Source organism: Symphalangus syndactylus, chromosome 2 (assembly GCF_028878055.3).
Source record: "Symphalangus syndactylus isolate Jambi chromosome 2, NHGRI_mSymSyn1-v2.1_pri, whole genome shotgun sequence".
Lineage (NCBI taxonomy): Eukaryota > Metazoa > Chordata > Mammalia > Primates > Hylobatidae > Symphalangus > Symphalangus syndactylus.
Genome location: NC_072424.2, coordinates 95,153,003 through 95,178,265, shown reverse-complemented (window position 1 = coordinate 95,178,265; position 25,263 = coordinate 95,153,003). Strand labels below are relative to the sequence as shown.

Below are 25,263 nucleotides of genomic sequence, written 5' to 3'. Positions count from 1 at the left end.
CTGCACTCCAGCCTGGATGACAGAGTAAGACTGTCTCAAAAAAAAAAATTAAAATTAAATAAAGTTAAACATTTTAATCTCTCAGTCACACTAGCTAAATTTCAAGTGCTCAAAAGCCACAAATAGCTAATGGCCACTGTATTGGACAATGTAGGCATAAAACATTTCCATCATCACTGAAATCTATTGGTCATTGCTAGATTATACAGTAAAGTTTTGAAATTGCAAATATGTGTGTATGTGTTATAATTGTATATAGGTTTTGTTGACATGTCAATCAAGGCCTTTTAGAAGCAATTCCTATGTTTAGAGGCCTTTTAGAAACAATTCCTATCATTAAATAGATTTAATGATAGAGGTAATGTTTTGAATGATTCCTCCTTAGGTATATTACTTGTTTCTGTTAAACCTGTGACAAAGACCCTTTCCTTGATCAAAATGTGGTTATGCTCCTCTGAGTCCTCTTCTTGACTAGGCCTCAACCTTGGTCTTCATGTGTCCCTCCTTGCTGAGTTCAGTTTTAGCAAGAATCCTACAAAGTCAGTTTAGAGAGAACCCCCTACCACTGATATCTGATCAAGTTCTTCCTCTCCCACCCTTGATGGACATTGGTCTGATTTAAGTAAGAATCCTGTTTAGATTCTTGGCCTGCCTTTAGCAAAAATCCCTTTAGGCTAATTTAACAAGGATTGCCCTGTCCCGGATGCTGTCTCTTAGTATTTTTCTACCCAGTGACTTCCTCACTCAGTTTTTTGGCTATAAAAACCCCAACTGTCTTTGTTATGTTGCAATATTTGTCTTTCCTAGTGTGCTATTGCACTTGTCTTGACTAAAGTCTTTCTTACCATTTTAACAAGTATCAGAATAATTTTTTCTTTAATATTTGATACACAAGACACAAGAATTACCTGGTAGACCATTATATATGTATAAAACTGGCCAGTTTTTCATAAACCTGTAATTAAAATCCTAAAATTAGAAAATTAGAAAAATGTTAGGGATCATTTCGATGTTATGATGTTGCAAGAAATTTTTTCTTTAAAAATAGTCATGCTTAAACAACTGTTTCTTTAAAAAACCCTGCTACTTTATAAGGAAGTCTGTTTAAGCTTTTGGACAATTCTGAATATTAGTTTTTTTCTTGTATTTAGCCAGTCTTCCCTTCATTTCTCCCATTCATTAGTCTTAGTTCTTACCTCTAAATTTACAAAGAATAATTTAATCACTTTCCACATGATAGCCATTCAACTACGTAGAGATAACTGTTGTAGCTCATTGTAAGCATTTTTTTTTTTTGAGACAGGGTCTCACTCTGTTGCCCAGGCTGGAGTGCAGTGGTGCAATCATGGTTCACTGCAGCCTCCATCTCCCAGGCTCAGGTGATCATCTTGCCTCAGCCTCCCAAGTAGCTGGGACTACAGGTGGACACTACCATGCCTCGCTAATTTTAGTATTTTTTTTGTAGAGACAGGGTCTTGCTATGCTGCCCAGTCTAGGCTTGAACTCCTGGGCTCAAGCAATCTGCCTGCCTTGACCTCCCAAAGTGCTGAGATTACAGGCGTGAGCCACCATGCTGGAATCAAGCACTTTCTTTGGAGGAAAAATTCAAGTATCTTCAATTGCTCCCCAGGCAATGTGGCATCTAAATCTTTGTCCTAGTCACCCTCCCGTGATTTCATTCCAGCTAGTTCATATTCCCTTAAATATTGCCCCCATAAAGACACTGTACTCTCAATGTGTTCTTGTCAGTGAAGGGAGACTCTGACTGTGAAGGTCTTCTTTTTGTTGTAGCCAAAAGTGGAATCAGATCTTTAGGATACCTGCCATTGAAAGACCATAGTCTTTTCCACATTCGTTATTATTAAGCCAGATCCCTTTCATTTGTTCATTTACAGAATTGATATGAAACTTAAATTTAGGATTTTACATTTGTAATTGGAATCAATTCCCTGATTCTGTCGTGATATTTTTGAATTTCAAGGCTGTAACTGAACCTGCTAGTGACGGTGATAATCATTTATTATCTGCAAAGTTGATAAATATGTTTACTATGCGTTCATTCCAAACTATTGACAAAAATATTGAGAAAGGCACTGAGCCCTATGCCTATCATTTAATACTTCCCTCAGGTTGGCATTATTTGATTTTGAGTCACATAGGTGGGTTTTAAATCCTGGGTCTGCCCTTTGGTGGCCTTGAGCAGATTATTTAACTCCTTTAAACTTCAGTTTGCCTTTCCACAAAATGAGGTTAGTAATAATAGTAGTTACCTGACTGGCTTGATATGGTGCTAAAATGAGAGGACATCTCTAAAACCCTTAGTCAAATGACATAAAATAAAGGTATTTTTTAATGTTGAAATAATAGATTCAAAATTTAGCAATTATAGAAAAAGAATTTTGTATATTGTTTAGAGTAAAAAATGTAAGATATTAATTTTGTTCTTTATATTCCTTATGTTTTTAACAGCAGGAAAAACCCTTGTTAGCTTAACTGTGGATGGAGATTTTATATACTGGATCATCACAGCAAATGACAGCACACAGATTTATCAAGCAAAGAAAGGAAATGGGGCCATCATCTCCCAGGTGAAGGCCCTAAGGAGTAGGCATATTGTGGCTTACAGTTCAGTTATGCAGCCTTTTCCAGGTAATAAAGTCACATTCGTAATCAGCTTGTTCTCCCAATTTAGGGTCGGAAAAATCTCATAATGTCTCCTTCTCCAAGGCTCTCCCTTTAGCCCCTTTGTTGTTCTCTCATCCTTGCTCCAAACTCTGCCAGTCTCTAGTGTGCACTGATTGCTGTTTGCCCTGGATCACAAATTACTTCTATGTGTAAACGCAGCTTGGGGTGTGGTGGGCAACTTCAGAGATGGGAAACCTGTGTCCTGTTGTTCTCTCTGCCTGTCCTCTTTCTCTTCTCAATCCCATAATTTCTCTTCTTTCTTTTATTTCTCCTTTGCTGATATTTTAGGCCTCCCAGTGGTATCAAAAAGCATTGCATACAACCTTGTTTTCAAGTAACGGGTCATACTTCTGTTATTATGCAGTATGCAGTACTAGGTATTAAATCATTAACTATTAATATATACTATTATAATATGTAGTACCATTTAACATGAATAAGCCTGTGCTACCATTTTTTTTAAGTTTTTATCTTTTTTTAAAAAAGTCACTGATGAAGTTTTTAGTGTTATGCCCCTCATCCTACTTTTCCCATAAACTGAATTTTATTTTGTGATTTGTATACTGCAATGATTCCTAGAAAGGCGTGTATCATGTTATAGCAGAACTGACTATATATTTTCTACTGACAGTCATAATAAAACATTGTTGAAATCTAAAAACCAGAGATTCTGGTATGTTGTATCTTTGTTCTCGTTGGTTTCAAAGAACATCTTTATTTCTGCCTTCATTTCGTTGTGTACCCAGTAGTCATTCAGGAGCAGGTTGTTCGGTTTCCATGTAGTTGAGCGGTTTTGAGTGAGTTTCTTAATCCTGAGTTCTAGTTTGATTGCACTGTGGTCTGAGAGACAGTTTGTTATAATTTCTGTTCTTTTACATTTGCTGAGGAGAGCTTTACTTCCAACTATGTGGTCAATTTTGGAATAGGTGTGGTGTGGTGCTGAAAAAAATGTATATTCTGTTGATTTCGTGTGGAGAGTTCTGTAGATGTCTATTAGGTCCGCTTGGTGCAGAGCTGAGTTAAATTCCTGGGTATCCTTGTTAACTTTCTGTCTTGTTGATCTGTCTAATGTTGACAGTGGGGTGTTAAAATCTCCCATTATTATTGTGTGGGAGTCTAAGTCTCTTTGTAGGTCACTGAGGACTTGCTTTATGAATCTGGGTGCTCCTGTATTGGATGCATATGTATTTAGGATAGTTAGCTCTTCTTGTTGAATTGATCCCTTTACCATTATGTAATGGCCTTCTTTGTCTCTTTTGATCTTTGTTGGTTTAAAGTCTATTTTATCAGAGACTAGGATTGCAACCTCTGCCTTTTTTTGTTTTCCATTTGCTTGGTAGATCTTCCTCCATCCCTTTATTTTGAGTCTATGTGTGTCTCTGCATGTGAGATGGGTTTCCTGAATACAGCACACTGATGGGTCTTGACTCCTTATCCAATTTGCCAGTCTGTGTCTTTTAATTGGAGCATTTAGCCCATTTACATTTAAAGTTAATATTGTTATGTGTGAATTTGATCCTGTCATTATGATGTTAGCTGGTTATTTTGCTTGTTAATTGATGCAGTTTCTTCCTAGCCTCGATGGTCTTTACAATTTGGCATGTTTTTGCAGTGGCTGGTACCGGTTGTTCCTTTCCATGTTTAGTGCCTCCTTCAGGAGCTCTTTTAGGGCAGGCCTGATGGTGACAAGATCACTCAGCATTTGCTTGTCTGTAAAGTATTTTATTTTTCCTTCACTTATGAATCTTAGTTTGGCTGGATATGAGATTTTGGGTTGAAAATTCTTTTCTTTAAGAATGTTGAATATTGGCCCCCACTCTCTTCTGGCTTGTAGAGTTTCTGCCGAGAGATCACCTGTTAGTCTGATGGGCTTCCCTTTGTGGGTAACCCGACCTTTCCCTCTCGCCACCCTTAACATTTTTTCCTTCATTTCAACTTTGGTGAATCTGACAATTATGTGTCTTGGAGTTGCTCTTCTCGAGGAGTATCTTTGTGGCATTCTCTGTATTTCCTGAATCTGAATGTTGCCCTGCCTTGCTAGATTGGGGAAGTTCTCCTGGATAATATCTTGCAGAGTGTTTTCCAGCTTGGTTCCATTCTCCCCGTCACTTTCAGGTACACCGATCAGATGTAGGTTTGGTCTTTTCACATTGTACCATATTTCTTGGAGGCTTTGTTTGTTTCTTTTTATTCTTTTTTCTTTAAACTTCCCTGCTCGCTTCATTTCATTCATTTCCTCTTCCATCACTGATACGCTTTCTTCCAGTTGATCCCATTGGCTACTGAGGCTTCTGCAGTCTTCACGTAATTCTTGAAACTTGGCTTTCAGCTCCATCAGCTCCTTTAAGCACTTCTCTGCATTGGTTATTTTAGTTAAACATTCGTCTAATTTTTTTTCAAAGTTTTTAACTTCTTTGCCATTGGTTTGAATTTCCTCCTGTGGCTCAGAGTAGTTAGATCGTCTGAAGCCGTCTTCTCTCAATTTGTCAAAGTCATTCTCCGTCCAGCTTTGTTCCGTTGCTGGGGAGGAACTGCGTTCCTTTCAGAATCTCTGGGACACATTCAAAGCAGTGTGTAGAGGGAAATTTATAGCACTAAATGCCCACAGGAGAAAGCAGGAAAGATCCAAAATTGACACCCTAACATCACAATTAAAAGAACTAGAAAAGCAAGAGCAAACACATTCAAAAGCTAGCAGAAGGTTAGAAATAACTAAAATCAGAGCAGAACTGAAGGAAATAGAGACACAAAAAACCCTTCAAAAAATTAATGAATCCAGGAGCTGGTTTTTTGAAAAGATCAACAAAATTGATAGACTGCTAGCAAGACTAATAAAAAAGAAAAGAGAGAAGAATCAAATAGATGCAATAAAAAATGATAAAGGGGATATCACCACTGATCCCACAGAAATACAATCTACCATCAGAGAATACTACAAACATCTCTATGCAAATAAACTAGAAAATCTAGAAGAAATGGATAAATTCCTCGACAAATACCCCCTCCCAAGACTAAACCAGGAAGAAGTTGAATCTCTGAATAGACCAATAACAGGCTTTGAAATTGTGGCAATAATCAATAACTTACCAACCAAAAAGAGTCCAGGACCTGATGGATTCACAGCCAAATTCTACCAGAGGTACAAGGAGGAACTGGTACCATTCCTTCTGAAACTATTCCAATCGATAGAAAAAGAGGGAATCCTCCCTAACACATTTTATGAGGCCAGCATCATCCTGATACCAAAGCCTGGCAGAGACACAACCAAAAAGAGAATTTCAGACCAATATCCTTGATGAACATTGGTGCAAAAATCCTCAGTAAAATACTGGCAAACCAAATCCAGCAGCACATCAAAAAGCTTATCCACCATGATCAAGTGGGCTTCATCCCTGGGACGCAAGGCTGGTTCAACATATGCAAATCAATAAATGTAATCCAGCATGTAAACAGAACCAAAGACAAAAACCACATGATTATCTCAATAGATGCAGAAAAGGCCTTTGACAAAATTCAACAACCCTGCATGCTAAAAACTCTCAATAAATTAGGTATTGATGGGACGTATCTCAAAATAATAAGAGCTATCTATGACAAACCCACAGCCAATATCATACTGAATGGGCAAGAACTGGAAGCATTCCCTTTGAAAACTGGCACAAGACAGGGATGCCCTCTCTCACCACTCCTATTCAACATAGTGTTGGAAGTTCTGGCCAGGGCAATCAGGCAGGAGAAGGAAATAAAGGGTATTCAATTAGGAAAAGAGGAAGTCAAACTGTCCCTGTTTGCAGATGACATGATTGTGTATCTGGAAAACCCCATTGTCTCAGCCCAAAATCTCCTCAAGCTGATAAGCAATTTCAGCAAAGTCTCAGGATACAAAATCAATGTACAAAAATCACAAGCACTCTTGTACACCAATAACAGACAAACAGAGAGCCAAATCATGAGTGAACTCCCATTCACAATTGATTCAAAGAGAATAAAATACCTAAGAATCCAACTTACAAGGGATGTGAAGGACCTCCTCAAGGAGAACTACAAACCACTGCTCAATGAAATAAAAGAGGATACAAACAAATGGAAGAACATTCCATGCTCATGGGTTGGAAGAATCAGTATCGTGAAAATGGCCATACTGCCCAAGTTAATTTATAGATTCAATGCCATCCCCATCAAGCTACCAATGACTTTCTTCACAGAATTGGAAAAAACTACTTTAAAGTTCATATGGAACCAAAAAAGAGCCCGCATCGCCAAGTCAATCCTAAGCCAAAAGAACAAAGCTGGAGGCATCATGCTACCTGACTTCAAACTATACTACAAGGCTACAGTAAACAAAACAGCATGGTACTGGTACCACAACAGAGACATAGATCAATGGAACAGAACAGAGCCCTCAGAAATAATGCCACATATCTACAACTATCTGATCTTTGACAAACCTGACAAAAACAAGCAATGGGGAAAGGATTCCCTATTTAATAAGTGGTGCTGGGAAAACTGGCTAGCCATATGTAGAAAGCTGAAACTGGATCCCTTTCTTACACCTTATACAAAAATTAATTCAAGATGGATTAAAGACTTACATGTTAGACCTAAAACCATAAAAACCCTAGAAGAAAACCCAGGCAATACCATTCAGGACATAGGCATGGGCAAGGACCTCATGTCTAAAACATCAAAAGCAATGGCAACAAAAGCCAAAATTGACAAATGGGATCTAATTAAACTAAAGAGCTTCTGCACAGCAAAAGAAACTACCATCAGAGTGAACAGGCAACCTACAAAATGGGAGAAAATTTTCACAACCTACTTATCTGACAAAGGGCTTATATCCAGAATCTACAATGAACTCAAACAAATTTACAAGAAAAAACAAACAACCCCATCAGAAAGTGGGCAAAGGATATGAACAGCCACTTCTCAAAAGAAGACATTTATGCAGCCAAAAAACACATGAAAAAATGCTCATCATCACTGGCCATCAGAGAAATGCAAATCAAAACCACAATGAGATACCGTCTCACACCAGTTAGAATGGCCATCATTAAAAAGTCAGGAAACAACAGGTGCTGGAGAGGATGTGGAGAAATAGGAACACTTTTACACTGTTGGTGGGACTGTAAACTAGTTCAACCATTGTGGAAGTCAGTGTGGCGATTCCTCAGGGATCTAGAACTAGAAATACCATCTGACCCAGCCATCCCATTACTGGGTATATACCCAAAGGACTATAAATCATGCTACTATAAAGACACATGCACACATATGTTTATTGCGGCACTATTCACAACAGCAAAGACTTGGGACCAACCCAAATGTCCAACAACGATAGACTGGATTAAGAAAATGTGGCACATATACACCATGGAATACTATGCAGCCATAAAAAATGATGAGTTCATGTCCTTTGTAGGGACATGGATGAAACTGGAAACCATAATTCTCAGTAAACTATCGCAAGGACAAAAAACCAAACACCGCATGTTCTCACTCATAGGTGGGAATTGAACAATGAGAACTCATGGACACAGGAAGGGGAACATCACACTCCAGGGACTGTTGTGGGGTGGGGGGAGGGGGGAGGGACAGCATTAGGTGATATACCTAATGCTAAATGACAAGTTAATGGGTGCAGCACACCAACATGGCACATGGATACATATGTAACAAACCTGCACATTGTGCACATGTACCCTAAAACTTAAAGTATAATAATAATAAAAGAAATCTAAAAACCATGCAAACAAAAACAAAAACAGTATTGCCAAAAAAATTAGCCGGGCGTAGTGGCAGGCACCTGTAGTCCCAGCTACTCCAGAGGCTGAGGCAGGAGAATGGTGTGAACCCAGGAGGCGGAGCTTGCAGTGAGCCGAGATTGCACCACTGCACTCCAGCCTGGGCGACTGAGCGAGACTTGTCTCAAAACAAAAACAAAAACAGAAACAACAACAAAAAAACAGTATTGCATGGCCTCATTGGTATTTTGTCAAGGCTCTCTTTGCTACTGAGGTACAAATATCATTCTAAATTAAGTTCAACTCTCCTCTGGAGAGGGACAGATATGAATGACATAAACTGCCTTTGTTTAAATGTTTTCAGTTATAAAATATGTGAATTGAAAAATGTTAAAATTTATAAGTAAAGCCTACTTTGTATTTTTGTAAAATAATTTATTTTTCACTTTGAGAAATTTAAGAGATTTTAAAAGTTCATGTGGCTTCTGGTTTCTGGCCCAGAAGCTTAGAAATTGCCACTCCACCCCAAAACAAGTAAAAGGCTGAGCAAACTGAAAATTTAACAGCTTTTCTTGGATCCACAAGAGAAGTGAGGTCACAGAGCAAACTGCTGTCCCCAGTTGGAAAGACAGATTGGTAAATACAGAGAATTACAATTTACCAGAGCAAAAACACATGAGCTGAAATCTTTTTAGAAAGCAGTGTTAGCGGTAGAAAAATCTAAACTGTAATTGATGAATTGCTTGAGGCTCGGTGTGGGTAACTCTGAGAGTTAGAAACTTGAGAGGCATCCAGTCATAGGGGTGCTTCACACTTTTGTAAGTTTTATCTCCAGGAGCTTTAACTGGTTTTTTTCTTAGAAAATCTCCTTGTGCTTCCCACGGAGAGAAGGGAAAAGGAAAAATTTTGAAAGGCACCAGAGCATTCTGTTTTTCTTAACAATGTCTGCATTCAAGATACACTAACCACAGCTGGACCTGCTCGGGTTTATCAGAGCTTAATTGACCTGGGCAAAGAGAAGTGCCCAACCCCAGCCCACTCCAGCCATCATGTCCCACCTAAGTGGGGTGGGGGACTGAAAAGAACCTGTGAAGTTCACAGTCGAAAAGCAAAGCAAAAACCCACTTGAAGACTGAGATCTAATCTAAGACTATAAAATGCCTCCCGTCCCCCTACACCTTACCACCACGTTACTAAAGGCCCATTTACAGCAGTTGCTTTCACCCAGTACAGCATATTCAGCTATCAAGAAAAAATTACAAGGCATACTAAAAGGCATAAAACACAGATTGAAGAGACAGAGGAACTATCAGAATCAGATTTAAATATGGCAGGGATGTTAGAATTATCAGACTGAGAATTTAAAACAACCATGATTAATATGCTAGGGGCTCTAATGAATAAAGTAGTCAGTATACAAGCACAGATGGTCAATGTGAGCAAAGATATGGATATTTGAAGAAAAAAAGAAATGCTAGAGATAAAAACACTGTAACATATGAAGAATGTTTGATGGGCTTAATAGTAGACTGGATGTGGCTGAGGAAGGAATCTCTGAGCTTGAAAATATCTCAATAGAAACCTGCAAAACTGTAAAGGGGGAAAAAAAAGGAAAAAAACCAGAACAGAATATTCAAGAACTGTGGGGAAACTACAAAAGGTGTAAGATAGGTATAATATGAATATTAGAAAAAGAAGAAAGAAAGGAACAGAAGAAATATTTGAAAGAAATATTTGAAACAATAATGACTGATAATTTCCCCAAATTAATGTCAGATACCAAACTACAGATATGGGAAGCTCAAAGAATACCCAGAAGGATAAATGCCAGAATCTACACTAGGCCTATCATATTCAAACTGCAGAAAACCAAAGATAAAGAAACAAATTCTGAAAGAAGCCAGAGGAAAAAATACTTTACCTATAGAGGAACAAAGATAAGAATTATATCCAACTTCTCCTCAGAAACTATGTAAGCAAGAAGAGAGAAAAGTAAAATATTTAAAATGTTGAGAGAAAAAAACACTAACCTAGAATTCCATACCGTGTGAAATTATCCTTCAAAAGAGAAGGAGCAATAAAGACATTCTCAGACAAAAATTGAGAGAATTTGTTATCAGTAGACCTGCTTTGGAAGAAATGTTAAAAGAAGTTCTTTAGAAAGAAGAAAAGTGATATAGGTCAGAAATGCAGATCTACATAAAGAAAGGAACAGCATTAGAGAATAAATAAGTGCAGGTAAAGTAAAAGTTTTTCTTTTTCTTAATTGACCTAATAGATAATAGTTTGTTCAAAATAATAATAGCAATAACATATTCAATTATATCCACTTATGTATGTATGTGTGCATATGTGTATGTTTATATTTATATTAAGCAAAATGAATCACAGCAGTGACACAAGGGATAGAAAAGAGGACTTGGGATTATTTTGTTATTATAAGGTACTGCACACCTGTGAAGTGGTATAGTGTTGTTTGAAGGTGGACTTGGATTAGTTGTAAATATACATTGCAAATTCAAGGGCAAATCGCTAAAAAATGTTTTTAAAAAAGTATAACTGATTCCCAAGAAAGGAGAGAAAATAGAATCATTTAGAATGCTCAATTAAAACCACAAAAGTCAGAGAAAAAGTGGAAGACAAAAGTAGGAACAAAGAACAAGGGCAACAAATGAAAAATAATAACAAATGTGTTAGATATTAATTTAACTATATCAGTAGTCACTTTGAACATCAGTAGTCTAAATACACTAACTAAAAGACAGAGGCTGTTTGAGTGGATCAACAAACAAGACTCAACTATACATTGTCTATAAGAAACCCACTTTAAATATAAAGACACATCATATAGATCAAAAGTAAAGGGATGGAGATAGTATATCATGCTATCGCTAATCAAATGAAAGAAGAAACAATTTCAGACACAGCAGACTTCAGAGCAAGGAAAGTTATAAGGGATAAAGAGGGACATTACATAACGATAAAGGGATCAGTTCTCCAAGAAGACATAATAATCCTTAATGCATATGTCTCTAACAACAGAGCATCAAAATACATGAGGCAGCAACTGATAGAACTGCAAGAAACAGATGAAGCCACTATCACCATTGAAGACTTCACGACATCTGTCTATCAGAAATGGGCAAATCCAGCAGAAAAAAAATCACTAAGGATATACTGATGAACTCAATAACACCATAAATTAATTGACTATAATGGACATCTATCTACTATTAATAATTTATCCAACAACAGCAGAATAAACATTCTTCTCAAGCTCCCATGGAACATTCACCAAGACAGGCCATAAAATACACTTCAACAAATTTAAAAGAATAGAAATCATACAATATCTGCCCTCAGACTACAATGCCATTTAACTAGAAATCAATAACTGAAAGATAGCTGGAAAATCTCAGAACACTTGGAGATTAAACAACATATTTCTAAATAACAAATGGGTAAAAGAAGAAATCTCAAATTAAAAATATTTTGAACTAAAAATGAAAACAAAACGTCAAAACTTATGGGAATCAGTAAAATCAGTGCTTAGAGGGAAGTTTACAGCACTGACTACATGTATTAAAAAAAAGATCTAAAATTATTTAAGCTTTTACCTTAGGAAACTGGAAAAAGAAGAGTAAATTAAGTCCCAAATAATAAGAAGAAACAAAACTAAGACAAAAGAAAAAAATAAAAAAGAAGTATAGTGGAAATCAATGAAATTGAAGACAGGAAATCAATAGAGAAAAATCAATGAAACCAAAAGCTGGTTCTTTGAAAAGATAAAATTGATAAGCCTCTAGCCAGACTAAGAAAAAAAGACAGTGGATGCAAATTGCTAATAGTAGAAATGAAGGCGGGGACATCTCTATAGAACCCATGGAGATTAAAAGGATAATCAAGGAATACTATTAACAACTCTATGCTCACAAATTTAATAACCTAGATGAAATGGACCGATTCTTTTAAAGACACAATATGCCAAAACTCACAGAAGAAGAAATAGACAATCTGAATATGTCCACATCTATTAAATAAATGAAATCAATAATTAATAGCCTTCTGAAATAGAAAGCACCTGGGCCAGATGGATTGAATGGTGCATTCTGCCAAACATTTATGGGAAAATTATACCATCTCTCCAGTGTCTTTCAGAAAATTGAACCAGAGGGACTACTTCCAATTAGGCCAATGAATGAGTTTATTCTAGGCCAGAATTACCCTAAAACCAAAACTAGTCAAATATATTACAAGAAGAGAAAATTTTAGACCAGTATCTCTCTTGAATATTGCAAGAATTGCAAAAGTCCTGAACAAAATATTAGCAAATCAAATCGAGCAATATATTACAATAGTTTTGTATCACAGTCAAGTGGGATTTATCCCAGCTATGCAAGTTTGAGTCAACATTTGAAAATCAATTAGTGTAGTCCACTACATCAACAGACTACAGAGGAAAAATCAAGTGATCACATTGATAGTTGCAGAAAATGCTTTTGACAAAATTCAACACCGATTCATAATGAAAAATCCTCAGCAAACTAAGAATAGGGTTAACTTCCTTGAGAAAGAACATGTATAAAAAACTTGTTAACATCATTACTTAATAGTGAGAAATTAGAGGCTTTCTCACTAAATCAGAAACAAGGTAAGGATGTTCCCTCTCCCAATTTCTTTTCAACATTGCAGTGGAAGTCACAGCATGCAACAATTCAAGAAAAGGTATACTGATTGGGAATGAAGAAATAACGCTGTCTTTCTTCACAGATGACATGATCATCTATGTAGAAAATCTGAAAGAATTGACAAAAAGACTCCTGGAACTCATAAGTGATTATAGCAAGTTTGCAGGACACAAGGTTAATATACAAAAGTCAATCACTTTCCTGTATAACAGCAACGGACAAGTGGAATTTGAAATTAAACACAGAGTATCATGTACGTTAACACCCACAGAAAATGAAATACTTAGGTATAAATCTAACAGCATATGCACAAAAATCTATATGAGAAAAACTATAAAACTCTGATGAAAGAAATCAAAATACTAAATAAGTGTAAAGATATTCCATGTTCATAGATAGGAAGACTCAATATTGTCAAGATATCATTTCTTCTCAACTTATCTATAGATTCAATAAAATTCCAATGAAAATCCCAGCTAAAGTTATTTTGCAGATATTAACAAACTGATTCTAAAGTTTATATGGAGAGGCAAAAGACCTAGAATAGGTAGGTAGCACAGTATTGAAGGAGAAGAACAAAGTTGGGAAAGGCTGATATCAACTATGTGACATTCTGGAAAAGTAAAAAACTATGTAGACAGTAATAAGATCAGTAGTTGCGAGAAGGCTGGGGGAAGAAGTGGTGAATAGACAGAGCACAGAGGACTTTGAAGGCAGTGGAACTATTCTACGTGATACTATAATGGTGGATACAGGTCATTACACATTTGTCCAAACCCGTAACATGTACAATACAAAACTGAACTCTAATGTAAACTATGGACTTTGGGTGATAATGATGTCATTGTAGGCTCATTGATTGTAACAAATGTACTACTTTGGTAGGGGTATTGATAATGGGGGAAAGTTATGCATGTGTGGAGAAAAGGAGTATCTGGGAAATCTTGGTACATTCCTCTCAATTTTGCTGTGAATCTAAAACTGCACTAAAAAATAAAGTCTTACCAAAAAAAAGAAGTCCATGCAGTATCTAAAGTTGAACGAGATGCACACATAACCTCCCCCCAGCCCCATACACAAACACGCTCTAAAATGAAGTCCTAAGAGTAGCATGAGTTTTTTTTTTTAACTGGAACTCATTAAGAATATGATTAATACTCATTATTTTCTTTAAAAAATGAGTCAATTTTATGTTGCTAGTTTCTAGGTACATTATTAACAGTACTTTACCTCCATCTGCTGGAAATGTTAAGCAATTACAAGTTACCTTGGTCCTTTTTTTCTGAATGCATTCAATTATCTTCAAAATGTATGGGATAAAAAAAAAAAAAAAAAAAAGTAAGGGAAAAACCTGTCTTTCTGTCCTGAATAATGTTTCTGACACTTCAACATGTCATATTATATCAGTTAAATAAAAGAATGACAAAATTACCAATGACCTTTGAATTAGATAATTGCTCTGATTGCTCACATGTGTATCCCATTCTCTGTTCAGATCAGAAATCATTACAAACTGAATATATTGGATAAATATTGGTTGAACTGGAGAGTGGTTCATCTTGTAACTTTAGTAAGGTTATCCATCTCCAAACCCCTATACTCTCCAAATGTCCTCAAACTTAGGTTCACAGTGCCCTTGACACTGTTGTTGGAGATTTTTGGTGTACTTCTAATTTTAAACATTTTTTCCTGCATTTTGGAATTCATATTTGGAATTCCCAGACCAGACCAGAATTATTTTCTCTAATTTTTCATTTTAGTCTCAGTAATGATGATAGTAATAGCTAACATTTATTTAATGTTCTTACCATGTGCTAGGGATAGAGTGATATATAAATATCTGTAAAGCAGGCCATTGTCTCTGTTCACAGAAGAGCTGGAGTAACCTTCCCAAGACCAAAAAGTTAGTAAGTGAAGGAGCTGGCTTCATCAAGTTATTTGTCACTTAGACATTTACCCCCTAATTTTCTTACTTGCTGAATGCAAAGGATGTATTTTATATGTGGCTAATATGAATTCATAAGGATCGACAACACTTACTAAATACCTAATATATGTCAGGCACCCTCCTGGGGCTCTAGGGGAACAAAGATAATTCAAGCACAGTCTCAGCCAAAGATACTTACATTCTAATGCTAGATGAAGAAAAGAAAGCAGCAAAAGAAAACCAAAACCAAAATCACACGTGGCTAGTGCACTGGTAGAAGAACACATGAAGTGGAGTGAGGACAGAGAGAAGATGTCCTTCACCTGGAATAGGAAGGCAGAAAGGGCTTCCCAGGAAAAATGATGCAAGAACTGAGGCTTAAGTAAGGTTAGGCAGATGGGGAAGATCATTCCAACCTGAAGAGACTACCTATGTGGAGGGTTGGAGGGGTAGAAGTCCTGCAGTGTGTAGATAGTGTACTGTGGTTAGAATGAAGGATGGCTTTGCATAGCAGAGATTGGATATGCAGGCAGGAGCCAGATTGCACAGTGCAACACACAATGAGTTAAAGAGTTGGCTAACTGGTGTAAGATTGTTAGATTTCATATTAAAATCATATTTGGGGTTATTTGCATATTATGTAATTATGCTGCATTTTTAGGTGATGTTTTACATCAAGACTGAGAGTGAATAGGTCAAGAAGTTGTGTTCAGCTGCAAGTGAGATCTGTGATTTTTCGAGGCTTAAGCCTGTGGTATGGTTGCACTACTGCACTGGTCTAGAACAGACCATTTCCATTGTAGTCTCTGTGACTGGGGCTCCCTGGAGTTGTGCAGTGTGCAATGTGTTTGGTTGTAAGCGGTGGCCAGGGAGCTCCACAATGCCATCAATCACCTGGACTTGATCTTTTCCCAAACTTCCTTAGTGAGTCCTTTATCCAATTCTCACAAGATGGCTGTCGCCCCTCTTGCATAGTGTCCGCCTCCTGGGCTGGGGGAGGGTGAAGGACAGAGGTGTGCCACAGTGATAAGCGCATCTGACTAACCAGACCGTGTCACATGATTGGGCTGCAGTCAAACTTCACAAACAGGTTTTCCTCCCAGCATGCTGCCCTGAACAATATCAGATATATATGAACTTGAAGAAAAGGAGAGGACATTGGGTAGACTGTAGCAGTACATACTACACATACTACACACAGTATCAAGCTGCAGCCATTTTTGTTTCTTCAAAGAGAACATTATTTCAAATCATTTTCATATTTATCTTTTCAAGCAAAAGTTATGTATGCTCTACAAATTTCTTTCTAACCTTTGATATTATTCTTGTTAAAAATCTGCTTTTCCTCTCATACATATATGTATAGATATTTAACCTTTTGGTTTCTTCTTCTTTTAGATAAAGCATTTTTGTCTCTAGCTTCAGACACTGTGGAACCAACTATACTTAATGCCACTAACACTAGCCTCACAATCAGATTACCTCTGGCCAAGACAAACCTCACATGGTATGGCATCACCAGCCCTACTCCAACATACCTGATTTATTATGCAGAAGTTAATGACAGGAAAAACAGCTCTGACTTGAAATATAGAATTCTGGTAAGATTGGAACTAGTGGTCTTTGTCTTTTCACAAGATGTTCTTTTTTGATATAAAATTATGAGCCATAGTAAAGTATTTCCTATATGTTCTGAAATGGACTAGTATGCAACTTTTTTACAGCTAATGATTCATCCAAACATATTGTGTTCTAGTTTTCTTGACTGGAAGTAAGTTAAGCTTCAAGGAAGTATATCAACTCTTGCCCATTGATGGATTGCCATGGTAACAGTTTTCTGAGTGTCCAGAAAGAATTGGGTTTATTCCCCTCCCTGATTATCTAATTATCCTCAGAGAGAATGATAGAGACTTATTTTTGTGGCCTATGGAGCAGACCGAAGATTGAGGAGTAAGAAATGAACTGGATGGAAAGAACATTGCCTTATACCTCTTTCCACAGCATTTATCTAATATAAAAATTGTACATTATATTTTGTCTTTTGCTTCCTGTGTGCAGAGAAATATACTGCTATGCAGATACTGTTTTTAGTCATCATTGTATGCCTAGCAGCTAGCACAGTTATTGGCACTGTGTAGGCATTCACTAGATATTTCTTGAATGAATTGGCACTATTCATTCAATCATTGAATGATGAAATGTATTCATTAGTATTTCAGTCGTCTTAGTGATGGAATCACATATATCCAATATTTTGCTTTGTGCTTGGCTTTATTTAGCCCGTTCAAAAGGTGAAATTGACTAACTGTTGGACGTTAAACACTATATGTTTTCCCATAAAGTGTATGTGATTTTTCATTACTTCCTTAATTTTGTCTAATTAACCCTTTTTACACATTTCTAAAATAAGTAATTTCAGATAGGTTAGATCATTTGGCTGATCAAGATTGGACTTGCAGCACTGGACATGTCTGTTATTAAATTTAATCTATCTTATTGTCTTCGCATTTATTAACAGTGGTCTAAGACAGTGGTTCTCAACCTTGGCGGCACATTGAAGCTTTAAAAAAAAAAAAACACTCTGCATCTAGGCTTCACCCCAGATAACTCAATCAGAATCTCTGGCAATAGAACCCAGGCATAGTAGTTTCTTAAAACTTCCCAGATGATAGCAAAGTATAAACAAAGTTGAGAACCATTGGTCTAAGCAAAGTCTTTTTACTCTCTTAAACTTTATTTCTAAGAATGATTAGATAATATAAAAATCTTTTATTGTATTCACATATGTGTCACATGTTTTCCACCATCTTGCTGAATTTCTAATACAATGTTAATGAAATAGTGTCCTCTTCTAGGAATTTAACTTCCCATGTGAAATGATTTATGCCACAAAACCAGCTGAGGGCTACCAATCATTTGGTATTTATTCTTGGAAATACTGAACAACTCAGGTCTGGGTAGATTGGACAGTGGTATCACCATTAATAATCCAGAATTTAAAATAAATTAACTTTTTTGAGCCTTTAACTTTGTTCTCTCTTTGATTAATTTCTACCAATTTGTATAAAATGTTAAGAATAAGATATTGATTTTTAAAAAATCAATTACAGGAATTTCAGGACAGTATAGCTCTTATTGAAGATTTACAACCATTTTCAACATACATGATACAGATAGCTGTAAAAAATTATTATTCAGATCCTTTGAAACATTTACCACCAGGAAAAGAGATTTGGGGAAAAACTAAAAATGGAGGTAAGTTACGGGCTTGGTGTGGGTTTCTCAAGCAGAATATTGTGATATATGTGATGTGTACGTCGATGTTTATTTTTTAAAATCCGAATGCGGAGTAATTTTAGTAAGCTTTTTTAAGTTTAATAAGAAAAATGTGTTTGTAGAAAACTTTGACCTGACCCTTACTCTAACCCTTGAAGTTGACTGATAATATTCTATCAAAATAGAAAGCAACTAGGATGTAAAACATTGAAATCAATATTGTTTGACCAAGAAACACATTATTTGGTCTCACCACACAGTGTCACTCTTTTTCCAGATACTCATAGGTTTCTGTACATGTGGTGAGCTGTAGAAAAACCAAGCCTTTTTGCTATGTGAATTTTACTGAGGCCTGAGGTGTAAAGTTATGCAACAGTATTGCCTTAAAGAAAATAGGTCTAAAAAGGTTTTCTAAGAACTGATGAGGTAGTGATTATTATGAGGTGATGACATTTATTTCAGATGTCTCTGATGATATTCACAAAACTCACCCAAATTGGGTTATTCCCCATTGGCCATATACTTGAGCTGGAGTCAGAGAATGATTTGGTCACTGGGCAAAAATAAGTGGGAGCCTTTTAGGCAGTCTGTTAACTTACGATTATAGAAGAGGCTGACTTTCTTTCTGGACATCTGTTATTTATTCTGCTCTTACCATATGATTACTCTTCAACCCAAACTCCATTACTTCTTTCCATCTTTCAGCGCTATTGCAGCATCCTTTATTATTCCTTGCTATTTATTTCAGTACCAGAGGCAGTGCAGCTCATTAATACAACCGTGCGATCAGACACCAGCCTCATTATATCTTGGAGAGAATCTCACAAGCCAAATGGACCTAGAGAATCAGTCCGCTATCAGTTGGCAATCTCACACCTGGCCCTAATTCCTGAAACTCCTCTAAGACAAAGTGAATTTCCAAATGGAAGGCTCACTCTCCTTGTTACTAGACTGTCTGGTGGAAATATTTATGTGTTAAAGGTACAGTGAGTTTACTAGGCACTCTTTATTGTCATTCTCAAGTGCAAGGCTCTCAAAAGGTTAAGCAATTGTTCTTTTTTACCAAAAGGTTCTTGCCTGCCACTCTGAGGAAATGTGGTGTACAGAGAGTCATCCCGTCACTGTGGAAATGTTTAACACACCAGAGAAACCTTATTCCTTGGTTCCAGAGAACACTAGTTTGCAATTTAATTGGAAGGCTCCATTGAATGTTAACCTCATCAGATTTTGGGTTGGACTACAGAAGGTAGACTTTTAATGCAAGTCTTTATTTTATGATATAGAATAAATTGGAAAGGCCTTTTTCATGCATCTAGAACATGCTCATGTATAAATAAACAATATATTTCACAACTTTCATTGATTTATGTTTGGCATGCAGAAGCAGTGAGTTATCCAGACTAATTTCTGGTGGGAAGAATTCTCAGGGAGATTAATTTGCTTTTAAAAGGCTTTATGTAAAAGGATATAAGTTATAGTGTACTAATTTTATAATATTTTACTTAGTTTAGATGTTAGCATGGTTCTCTGGTTTAAAGTCCATAGTAACTTGGTGTTTCCTATGAAAAAAATGAAAAAGAGCTGAAGAAACAAAAAACGAAAACCTTGTTTAGAAATATTCTTTTCATCATTTAAGGGCTGTGCAGTAACAAGAGAGAAGTAAACCATAAAACCAGCTTATTCTAAAGTAGTTTTGTTGTTGGCTTGCAAACTATAAATGATTCCTTATCCAAAACTTTTCATGCTTTAACCAATAAGAAAGCACCCACTGAATTTTAAGGCATCAATTAACCTGATTAATTCATTGATGGGGAAAGCCTACATTGACTTTTATGGTGATAAACTTAAAATTGATTATTAAGTTTTTTAATTGCTACGTGTTATTTTAACTATTATATATTTGCATGTGCATGTTTGTATATTTCTGGGCCTATGTATATGTACACATTTTTAAAGATTAGTTAGAAATGTTTTGTTCAGTCATAACTCAAAAAGCAAATCAGTATAATCATGGCCTCACTACTTCTTAAAAATGCAGTTATTCCCCAGGATGTTTTAAAATTATTATGTAAGGTATTTTTGTGATCTTATACTTTATAGATAAAAACTATGAAAACTGTGGAACAACACTGAATATTGAGTTGATAAACTCAAAGGCCATAGTTTCACTGGACTTTTTCCGTTGAGCATGTTTCTGATGATTTGTTGCCTATTTAAAAAATTGCCACCTTATAAAAATGCAGTTAAATTGGAGAAATTGGAGGAGTGCCTTTTAAAATGGCATCTATTTTAGTAAACTTAATGCAGTTCAGTCTAAAACCAAGAGGAAGGATGTAAAGTTCATTTCCAAGATTATCAAAGAAATGAAATGGGAAAAGACTTCAGAGATAATTGACACCCCAGCCTCTCATTTTATTGATCAGAAATGGAGACCTAGACAGATGCCAGATGTCACCAGGCAGAGAAAAACCCCAGGGCTGACTTCTCCCTACAGCAGTCCTATTAGGGTGCTGTCCGTGGAAGGAATAGGAGTCATTAAGTCATCCATCCCACTCTTTAAAGTTTGGGGAGAAGGACAGCAGACAGAGATCTCCTGGTTGAGTTCTCATGACTTTCATGCAGTGCTTTTTGTTTCTAAACTTCCTCTGTTTTCACACTTGCTCAACACAGGTTCCAGGCAGACCATTTAGAAACTCATGAAGCTGCAAATACAAGATAGAGTCATTTGTACATGAGTGGCCATCTACAAATACTAACTATGAGTACAGTAAAAGTCTGTGGTTCTGCAAGGGTTGATGAGTGCTATATAGTCAGAAAGTGCTGTCTCTTTGGAATAACTTGAACCTACCTCACAATGACAGGACAGCTGGGAATAATACCGTAACTCCATACTGAAACTCTGAGGAGTGGGCAATAAAAGGGAATATTTGTCTTTTTAATTAGTAATGTTTTAGAAAGGAAACAGGAAGAAAATGATAAACTTTGTCTCTGTCATTTCTGTCAAAATTTCCTTATCTGAAAAATGAGGGAACTAGAGCACAAGGTGAAGTTTCTATCTAGATCTGGGGTGTCCAATCTTTTGTCTTCCCTGGGCCGTACTGAAAGAGCTGTCTTGAGCCACATGTAAAATATACTAACATCAACGATAGCTGATGAGCTAAACAAAATTCCCTAAAAAAATTCATAATGTTTAAAGAAAGTTTACGAATTTGGGTTGGGCTACATTCAAAGTCGTCCTGGGCCACATGTAGCCCACAAGCTGAAAGTTGGACAAGCTTGATCTAGATCTTAAATTCTATATAACATAAGAAACTCACATCAGTCTATAGAAGAATAACATATTTAAAATGGGGAGGAAACAAATAATTTTGTTTGGTAAATTTTTTCATGGAAGCCCATTAAAATTGTGTTTTTCTCAGCTGTTCAGGCAAATCCCTATCAGAACCATAAGTTTCTGAAGTTCCAAACTCTCAGACATCTTATCTCACACTCCCCCTCACTCCCACCCACATAATTTGAAAATCCCTCTATGGTAGCCTTCACCCCTGCACTTGTTGGCTTCTGACAAATGGAAAGTCCTGACACCCTTGTGATTTACTGGGATATCCTGTGGCACTTCTCCAAGTTGGTGGTCTGCCCAGACATTCATTGCTGTGGTGATGCCAACACTCTACCGTTTTCCAGCGGTACCCTTGGTCAAACATCTCCTGACATTTCAAGGAGCTCTGATAATTTCTTGATGGTTTGGAATGTTGGGTTACCTAGACTATTCACTATAGGTAATTTCTCCACCAGATAATGAAGGAGACAGAACCATAAAGAGTTAAGACTTTTTTTTTTTTTTTTTTGGCCAGGAATTAATTTCTCTCTCTCTGAGGTTCACAGTAAATATTATGGATTCAATGCACCTGTTTCATTAAGCTATTAAGCTATATGTCTCAGCAGGATTGATACATTTGTGAGTTTAGTGCAGGCAATGTCCCTGACATCAGCAGTTCTATTTTTTAAGTTTTCATTCCTTCCATTCCCTTATTCCCCTTTCTTATTGTACATAGTGGTCTACTGACTGAAAATGCTATAGAGAATCATTCCTTACTGAATAGAAAACTAATATAAAGTATCCATTTAATGAAATGATGTGACCTCATGAGTGTTAAGTGAAAAAAAAAGATATAAATTAAGTTTATTTATGGAAACTGACCTTTTTATGAAACTCTACAAGGGAAAATACACCAAGAAAGCTTCACAAATTGCCATATCTTTTTCTCTTTTCCTATTTGTATGTTAAGAAATTATCATTTTCAAATAATGATACTAAGGATCCAAATATACAGATTTTTAAAAAGCAAGGTCACAGAGCAAGAAGTTTCAGATAGCTGCAATTAGAGGCTCAATATCTAAAGTGGAATGAAAACAAGATTTTCTGTATTTAGCTTCTAGCCTTGCTACTTAGTAGCTTCATAATAGTGGGCAAAAATTTTCTTCTTTTGGCTATGTAGGCTTCCAGTATATAAAAATAAAGAATTCTGTTTACATGTCTGAAGAGGGTGTTAGGAGGAAAAAAATGTCTTAGTCTGTAAGTCACCGTGGACTTCTTTATCAAAATATGTAATCAAAACATGTAAAAATATTATTGCTATGAAATTAACAAATCCCTGGGATTTGAAAGTACCATTATTTTGATCCATCGTTGTTCCACAGCTATGGATTTGCATTCTTAGCCATCTTGATTAAATGTAGGTATCTACCCTTTGGGATAACAAGAAGTCATAGCTCTGAATCTTCCTCGATGATATATAGTCAGAGGTGTATGTCCCACTTTGAGCTTCTCCCATGAACAGTCATGTAAATCAGTTATATCTTGTCATAAAAAGCAAAACGACTATAGGCAGTGGGGTAATGTTTGGGATCATTCATAAAGAAGTTCTTATTCTTTAATAGAAAAGAATGCTTAAATTTTAATCACTTGCTATAAGCCTATACATTTTTGTGTTTTAAGAATATTTTCTTAGAGAAACAAAAATATGAATTGTTCCTTTTTTTTCTAGTGGAAATACAATGAGTTTTACCATGTTAAAACTTCATGCAGCCAAGGTCCTGCTTATGTCTGTAATATCACAAATCTACAACCTTATACTTCATATAATGTCAGAGTAGTGGTGGTTTATAAGACGGGAGAAAATAGCACCTCACTTCCAGAACGCTTTAAGACAAAAGGTGAGTACAAACATACTCAATACTCAGAAAACTCTGTGTTTCAGTTCTTTTCTTATCACTTATTTCACTAATCCTAGAGATATATGAAATTGTTCTTTAAAAGCAGTACATTGTTATTTCTAGAACTTGAATGAAGAAATTGAGAAAATATAGGAGACCTTGAAGGCAGTAATGAAATAATACTGGCTGGGTCTGGCTGGATCCTGAACTGGGCAAAATTACTTCTTCTTTCAGTATCCTTATTTCATGTCTAGCTAGACAATTTTGTGGTGATAACTATATGAAAATAGTGTTACTGAATGTCCAAAAAATATTTATTGGCTACTATATTTGAGATACTAAGATGAAAAATATAAGAAGTTCATTAAAAATTAACTAGTGTTCTGAAAGATATACCTTAACTCTGAGATGAGCTCTATTAAGAATGGAAGGAACAAAGATCTAGAACCAGAAATACCATTTAACCCAGAAATTACATTACTAGTTATATACCCAAAGGAATGTAAATCATTCTATTACAAAGATACATGCACACGTATGTTCACTGTAGCACTATTCACAATAATGAATCATTTGGAATCAACCCAAATGCCCATCAACATTAGACTGGATGAAGCAAATGTGGTACATATACACCATGGCATGCTATGCAGCCATAAGAAGGAATGAGATAATGTCTTTTGCAGGGATATGGATGAAGCTGGAAGCCATTAACCTCAGCAAACTAATGCAGGAACAGAAAACCAAACCCTGTGTGTTCTCACTTACAAGTGGGAGCTGAACAATGAGAACGCATGGACACAAGGAGGGGAACAACACACACTGGGGCCTGTCAGGGGGAGGGGTGGGGGGAGAGAGAGCATTAGGAAAAATAGCTAATGCATGCTGGGCTTAATACCTAGGTGATGGATTGCTAGGTGTAGGAAACCACCACAGGACATGTTTACCCATGTAACAAACATTCACGTCCTGCACATGTACCCCAGAACTAAAAATAAAAAAATTAAAATAAAAGAATGGAGGGAAAATGCTCCAAAACTTATGATAATTTTCTTTATTTTCATTTATCACTTATTTTGTTTCAAGTTGAGATATATTGTTAATCTTATCACTAATTCATCAAATCCATCACTAGTAAAAACTTCAAATGCTCATTTAAAAATATGTAATCATTTCAGAATATTTCTTTCTTTAAAATTTGTTCTTAAAAAATAAGATACATGTGCAGAACGTGCAGGTTTGTTACATAGGTATACATGTGCCATGGTGGTTTGCTGCACCTATTGACCTGTCCTCTAAGTTCCCTCCCCTCAGCTCCTATCCCTCAACAGGCCCTGGTGTGTGTTGTTCCCCTCTCTGTATCCATGTGTTCTCAATGTTCAACTCCTACTTATGAGTGAGAACATGTGGTGTTTTGTTCTCTGTTCCTGTGTTAGGTTGCTGAGGATGATGGCTTCCAGCTTCATCCAGGTCCCTGCAAAGGACATGATCTCATTCCTTCTTATGGCTGCATAGTATTCCATGGTGTATATGTACCACATTTTCTTTATCCGGTTTATCATTGATGGATGGGCTTGGTTCCATGTCTTAAATAGTGCTGCAATAAACATATGTGTGCAGGTGTCTTTATAGTAGAATGATTTATATTCCTTTGGGTATGTACTCAATAATGGGATTACTGGGTCAAATGGTATTTCTGGTTCTAGATCCTTGAGGAATCGCCATG

General features: G+C 36.3%; 1 protein-coding gene across 3 annotated transcripts in view; it reads left to right on the top strand.

Annotated features, from left to right (window-relative positions):
• ROS1 (ROS proto-oncogene 1, receptor tyrosine kinase) overlaps nt 1–25,263 on the top strand; it is a 145,824-nt gene that overhangs the window by 71,563 nt on the left and 48,998 nt on the right. For 2 of the 3 annotated variants that reach the window (XM_055262388.2, XM_055262395.2), the window contains 6 exons: nt 2,470–2,649; nt 16,443–16,645; nt 18,155–18,299; nt 19,069–19,301; nt 19,390–19,566; nt 23,369–23,537. In XM_055262388.2, coding sequence (XP_055118363.2) covers nt 2,470–2,649; nt 16,443–16,645; nt 18,155–18,299; nt 19,069–19,301; nt 19,390–19,566; nt 23,369–23,537 — 1,107 coding nt within the window. The remainder of the gene's footprint in view (nt 1–2,469; nt 2,650–16,442; nt 16,646–18,154; nt 18,300–19,068; nt 19,302–19,389; nt 19,567–23,368; nt 23,538–25,263) is intronic. The other variant, XM_055262401.2, reaches the window with a different exon arrangement.